General features: G+C 39.5%; 2 protein-coding genes across 2 annotated transcripts; one reads left to right on the top strand and one right to left on the bottom strand.

Annotated features, from left to right (window-relative positions):
• Positions 1–243: 243 nt before the first annotated feature.
• Positions 244–1,910, bottom strand: LOC149948654 (zinc finger protein 862-like). The gene is made up of 5 exons (XM_090171127.1): positions 1,889–1,910; positions 1,062–1,729; positions 769–1,011; positions 455–648; positions 244–310 (listed from the first exon to the last, which is right to left on the bottom strand). The coding sequence occupies exons 1-5, from the start codon at positions 1,908–1,910 to the stop codon at positions 244–246; spliced, it is 1,194 nt and encodes a 397-aa protein (XP_090027253.1).
• Positions 1,911–3,786: 1,876 nt separating this feature from the next.
• LOC149948653 (uncharacterized) lies at positions 3,787–5,175 on the top strand. The gene is made up of 2 exons (XM_090171126.1): positions 3,787–4,311; positions 4,375–5,175. Exons 1-2 carry the CDS (start codon positions 3,787–3,789, stop codon positions 5,173–5,175), a joined length of 1,326 nt encoding a protein of 441 aa, XP_090027252.1.
• The last annotated feature ends 1,093 nt before the right edge of the window (positions 5,176–6,268 follow it).

Here is a 6,268-nt window from a genome sequence, read left to right as displayed (position 1 = left end):
CCAATCACATATTATTGTAAAAACTAAATGTTAAATTTATAAAATTGTTGAATGTGCTAAGTGAGACAAAATTAAAGGGATCCCTCACTCACAACAGGGGAAGACATAGGCGTCACAAAAAAACTGGTTTTCAAGCACACTGCAAGTCTGGATTTTAAGTTGACCCTATGCCTCCCCCTGTTATGAGTGATGGATCCCTTTAAGTTATTTATTTAAAAAAATTCAAATAGAAAAAGCGGTTCTTCAGTTCTGTTTAGAAAACTCATCAACAACTTTCATGGGATTATCTTTCAAAATATTGGTTAGATCTCTATTAAGAGATAACAAAGATAAGTTTGAAAGACGATTTTCTCGCATTGTCGTTCGTGTGTTTGTTTTTATTCTGTTAAGGGTGCTAAAACTCCTCTCGCATGCCGCGCTGGAAACCGGGATACACTGAATTACATTAAAATACTTCACAGCCTTTGGATAGCCATCCTTGATGTCCAAAATACTCTTGTGGCAGTCTTGAGTTGATACAGCGTTTTCGGTTGTCATAAGGCATTTAACAACTTGTATTTCATCTTTAATGTCTCTAGTATTGAACTGAAATCTCTCAAAAATATTACAAAAATTTATAACATCAGCCTCGTTTAGAAATTGAACACTCTGAGGATCAGACGCCAATAAAAAATTTAATACAGAAGAGTTATCGGTCAACCTTCTATTCATTTCTGCGCTAAATTTATCCAAAATCTCGAAATATGTACTTTTTAATTTCTGGCTCACGTTCATGTTTTCATTTTCTCTGTTTCCTAAGCTATCGTAAACTATGAACTCTTTCAATTTCTTACTAACTACCCTTTTCCTTGGACCAAATTCACTCTTTGGATCTGGTATTGAAACATTTACTGTTTTGGCAAGCTTAGAAGCTTCGTCCCATATTTCAGTAAATTTAGTATCAGTTCTCATTTCTCTAAGTTCACTAACTGTAGCTTTGCACAAAGCAGCGGCTCGTGAATTTAAATATTCCTAAAACCATTTGTTGTTCCTAAAACCTCGTCTAAAGCAATTAACAGTACGAAGTTTTGAAAGTTTTCTAACTGAGAAATGTACCCTCTACACTCCGCCGACTCTTCCGATTTACCATTTTCAATAATATTGTCTAAACCTAATAATACGGCATCCAATCTATTTCTGAAGTAGTTAATCCCTTTTCGTTTATTCGACCACCTTGTATGGCAACTCTGGGGCATTTTCAGTACATCCTTGTAATTGAGAGCACTTTGTGATTCTAAAAAAAACTCGGATCTAAGTACTGAGTTGCACTGAAAGTTGTAAATTGCTTGAAGAAGTCCAAGAAGTACTCTAACGGGCCCTAACTTCGAACAGCAATCTATTAAAACTAAATTCAAACGATGAGCGTAACAGTGTATGTAGGGACAAGGGCCACCAACAGCGGTTTGAATTTGTATGTTTACACCACTTATATTTCCTGACATAACACTCGCACCATCATAACTTTGAGAAACGCAGTTGTTAATGCGAAGTCCACTTTCTTCAACAATTTTAATTATACCAGAAGAAATTGATTTGGCGTCAAATGAGTGTAGGTCTAAAAATCCAATGAACCTTTCTTTAACGGCCCCATTAACAGTGTATCTGACGCATACACTCAATTGCTCTAATCCACCTTTATCTCTCGACTCATCCGCAATTACAGAGTAGTATCCACCAGAATAATCAATTTCTGAGTTTATCATTTTTTTAATTATGTTACCACTCAAAGAAATTAATTAATTCTGAATTATGCAACTAGTGTACTTCGCGTTATTGGGCATTTTATCTAATTTATTTTTTAAATCAGGGCACATCTTCTTAACCATCTCTAAAATTTCGATAAAGTTACCTCTGTTGTCCGAATCACTCATTTCCATATGTCCCCGAAAAGCAATATCTTGCTGAGCGAAAACAATAACAATTTTAACCAACGTAGCTATAACGTCGCGATTCCGCGTAACATCGCTTTCTCTTTGATTATCGATTTTCGTCGCGACTGATCCGTTATTTTTACTCTGACGAATGACGATACATTTGAAACTTTTCGTATGCAAACATGTGGGGTGATTTATCTGAGCTAAAGGGTTTTTTTAAATCGCATGTCTGTATTTTTCCAGTCTGAATAACCGTTAGTCAAAGAATTCTTAGTAGTAGAAAAATGACGACCGAATATTGTGGCATTGGAAATTTATTGAAACTTCTTTTTTGCCCATTAAAATCGGTTGGTGGAAATGTTTTCAATTTAGGCTAATATCTTTAACAGGTTTTATTGTTGGTATCTGTGCTTTGTCTATATTTTCATCTTTTGCTGGTTTGTCGTTACTCAATAAAACAGTAAATGCTAATCGAATTCGCCAAGTTAATCTCACCAATAATATTTGCCCTTTTATTAATTATTTCTTCGTGTTTTGGTTCGGAGTCGTTTGAAATACATTGATCCTCAACAAATTCTCCTTGCCCACTTGGTTCCGTAACGTTTTCTTGGGCTTCAATAATTTCATTGGTTTTAATTTTGAAAAACTTTCGAAGTGTATCCTTTTGAGAATCAATTTGTTTTTGTTCTAATTTTCTCTTCTTTCGCTTTTCGGCTCCTCAAGCATGAGTGTTATTAAATATTTTCCTATTTAATCTCCACACTAAAACTAACCATTCAAATGAACTTTATAAGAGCGGGATTTTCCCCAACCACGAAAAATGATTAACCAGAGCAAATAGTTGAAAAGCCCGTAGAGGCCCTAGGAGAAGTCAGAGCTTAAACCCTATAAAGGACCGTCTTGAAAGGTAACTTTTAATAGCCTTGAAATGGCTTTTTTTTTAAAAGTAACTTCTAATAGCCTTGAAAAGGCCGTTTGTGTTGCATGATGACGTTTGTCTATATTTTAGACTAGTGTATTTTTAGATTGTAAATATTGTTTTTTAACCGCATATAAATACGACCGGTAGAATATGAATCGGCAGTCATTTCCTCTCTGTTATTTCCTCTCTGTCATTTCCTCTCTGTCATTTCCTCTCTGTCATTTCCTCTCTGTCATTTCCTCTCTGTCATTTCCTCTCTGTCATTTCCTCTCTGTCATTTCCTCTCTGTCATTTCCTCTCTGTCATTTCCTCTCTGTCATTTCCTCTCTGTCATTTCCTCTCTGTCATTTCCTCTCTGTCATTTCCTCTCTGTCATTTCCTCTCTGTCATTTCCTCTCTGTCATTTCCTCTCTGTCATTTCCTCTCTGTCATTTCCTCTCTGTCATTTCCTCTCTGTCATTTCCTCTCTGTCATTTCCTCTCTGTCATTTCCTCTCTGTCATTTCCTCTCTGTCATTTCCTCTCTGTCATTTCCTCTCTGTCATTTCCTCTCTGTCATTTCCTCTCTGTCATTTCCTCTCTGTCATTTCCTCTCTGTCATTTCCTCTCTGTCATTTCCTCTCTGTCATTTCCTCTCTGTCATTTCCTCTCTGTCATTTCCTCTCTGTCATTTCCTCTCTGTCATTTCCTCTCTGTCATTTCCTCTCTGTCATTTCCTCTCTGTCATTTCCTCTCTGTCATTTCCTGTCATTTCAACCTGTAACTTCAATAGAGCTAATAAAACCTCCTCAAAAGTTATTACGTATGGAATTCTTTAGTTAACGGTAGCTAACTAAACATGGTGTCAGAATCAACAGAGTCACCCCACTAGTTCCTGTCGGGCGTGCCTTCTCCTTCTCGACGCCGTCTCTTCCTCATTGGGCTCCTCGTCCCTTCGACGATCAGTATTACCATGCAAGCTCCAGCCGCTCCGATGTCAGCAACGTTCCAGATCCACCCACCAGAGCCGTTGACGTGCCCTGGAGATTGGACGCAGTGGAGTCGTCGCTTCGAGAGATTCCGCTTGGCATCCGGACTTAGTAAGGGTTCCGGACCCGAACAAGTCAATGCCCTAGTGTATTTCATGGAACCTCAGGCGGGAACCATTTTTGAGTCTTTTCAACTGACCGGGGAAGAAGAAGGTGACTTCAATGTGGTCATGCTCCGCTTTGAAAGTCATTACGTAGTAAAGAAAAATCGAACATACGAACGTGCGAAATTCAACTCGAGGACTCAACAAGAGGGTGAATGCATGGAGGATTTCATTACTGCCCTTCACACGCTGTTGAAACATTGCGAGTACGGAAACCTCCACGAAGAAATGATCTGTGATCGGATAGTCGTGGGAATTCGGGACAAACGTCTGTCTGAAAAACTACAGTTGGAAAAGAACCTTACGCTGGAGAAAGCCATCACAATGACCAAACAGAATGAGCAAGTCAAAAAATAGCAAAGGGAAATCCATCCACAAACCGAAAGGGTCACAGTTGATCGCCTCCAGACACGAAAGACGAAACGAGCATCTGGGACGCAATCCTACGCAGGGAAGAGAAAACCCAGGCGAAAAACCTCAAACCAGCGGCCAAACGAACCAGCAGGCCAAGGCGGATGCCAAAGATGCGGATCGTCCACAATTCATCCTCGGGATAAATGCCCAGCAGCAGAAGCGGTCTGTTACAACTGCCAAAAGAAAGGCCACTATAGCAAGAAGTGCCGAAATACTGCCGTAGATGAGATCACGGAGGCGCAAATCAAACCAGAGGCATTCTTGGGCACCATTCACAGCGGCAGAATGAAAAAATGGATCGCTAGGATTCGGGTCGACGGTCAACTTGTGAACTTCAAGATCGACACCGGAGCCGAAGTCAGCGCTATATCAAACCGAACGATTCAGTCCCGACTGATACAAGAATCAGACAGACGACTATTTGGACCAGGTCGAAAAGAGATAAAATGTCTGGGAATGATCAAAGCACAACTAGAGTACCAAGGCCGCAAGATGAACGAAACTCTCTACGTCATACCGGACCTAGAAACTCCACTCTTGAGCCTAGAAGCAAGCCAAGCGCTACAAATCATAACGAGAATTGACGCCGTTGTAGAAGACTCGGGGAACCCAGCCGTTGCCAACGACACAGGGCAACCGAAAGAAATCCTTAGAGACTTTCCAACTCTCTTCACTGATCTGGGCAAAACCATACGTCTTCAGGAAAATCCCAAACCTTATGCCCTACCATCAGCACGGAGAGTTGCAGCAGGTGAAAGACGAGATCGACCGTATGCTGGAGAACAAGGTCATTAAACCGATCGAAGAACCGACAGATTGGTGTGCCCCGATGGTCATCGTAAGAAAATCATCCACACAAGTTCGGATATGCGTCGATCTCACAGAGTTGAATAAATATGTCAAGAGAGAACGTTTCCAGTTACCAGCGGTAGATCACATCCTTGGACAACTAACCGGTGCCAGTAGTAGGTAACTAAAACTTAACGCTTTTATTTCCAAGATGGCCGCCAAGATGGCCGCCATTACACCCCCCAAAAACACCCCCAAAATATTTTCCAAAAACAAAATTTTTGTCCTTGGGTAGTAGTAGGTAACTAAAACTTAACGCTTTTATTTCCAAGATGGCCGCCAAGATGGCCGCCATTACACCCCCCAAAAACGCCCCCAAAATATTTTCGCAAAACAAAATTTTTGTCCTTGGAAAAATCGAAAAACAAATTTTTGTTTTCAATCTCAAATTTCACCTTGAAGATGATCTTTGGCCTCAACTACAGACCCCTGTCTCCCACCACTAAGCCTCGGTCTATACTCCCAACAAGTTTGGTCACGATCGGACAAGGTCGAACCGAGATATCGGTGGTAATATGTAACCCCACCAAATACGTCAACTTATTTACTTTTGGTGTTACTTTTTTATTTTTTTCGTTTTTTAGCGGTTTAAAATGCTAATTAGTTATTTGCGAGATGGGGAAACGAATTCGCGACCTTCGCTTTATATCCTTGGCGGTTTTGGCCCCACCCAAAATATTTTAAACAACTAATAAACGTGTCTAAACTTGCGATAATAACTATTTCTATAAATAATAATTGTTTTTACATTTAAAAGTCAAAGGATATGTGTAAGCGTAAGACGTCTCAAAAATCGAGCTCTTTAAAGGTTAAAAAAATGAAGTTATTTATGGGGAAACCAGAAATTAAATGCAAATCGCCTAACGAGAATCCTTGTTATTATAATGAGCCACGTCGCAAACACGCTTTTAATTTCTTTGATAATTTAAACTTTAGTGTTAAATGCTGGATTTGTCAAGAACAATATCTTGACAAGACAATTTTTAAGCAACACTTAATGGATCACTTATCGAGTAGTTATAAAAATCAAATTCGTATT

Source organism: Leiobunum rupestre, chromosome 4 (genome assembly GCF_980474605.1).
Source record: "Leiobunum rupestre chromosome 4, qqLeiRupe1.1.hap1, whole genome shotgun sequence".
In the NCBI taxonomy this organism is placed as follows: Eukaryota; Metazoa; Arthropoda; class Arachnida; order Opiliones; family Sclerosomatidae; genus Leiobunum; species Leiobunum rupestre.
The sequence above is the reverse complement of the archived record's forward strand: the minus strand, read 5'-3'. Positions and strand labels throughout refer to the sequence as shown.

What these genes read in the sequence shown, in the direction of transcription:
- LOC149948654 (XM_090171127.1), bottom strand. Translation starts at nt 1,910, where the DNA reads ATGAGTGATTCGGACAACAGAG. An exon ending in GAGTGATTCGGACAACAGAG is followed by an intron (nt 1,730 to 1,888) that starts GTAACTTTATCG and finishes TGATAAACTCAG; the next exon opens with AAATTGATTATTCTGGTGGA. An exon ending in GAGAAAATGAAAACATGAAC is followed by an intron (nt 649 to 768) that starts GTGAGCCAGAAA and finishes TCTGATCCTCAG; the next exon opens with AGTGTTCAATTTCTAAACGA.
- LOC149948653 (XM_090171126.1), top strand. Translation starts at nt 3,787, where the DNA reads ATGCAAGCTCCAGCCGCTCCGATGTCAGCAACGTTCCAGATCCACCCA. An exon ending in TGACCAAACAGAATGAGCAA is followed by an intron (nt 4,312 to 4,374) that starts GTCAAAAAATAG and finishes GATCGCCTCCAG; the next exon opens with ACACGAAAGACGAAACGAGC.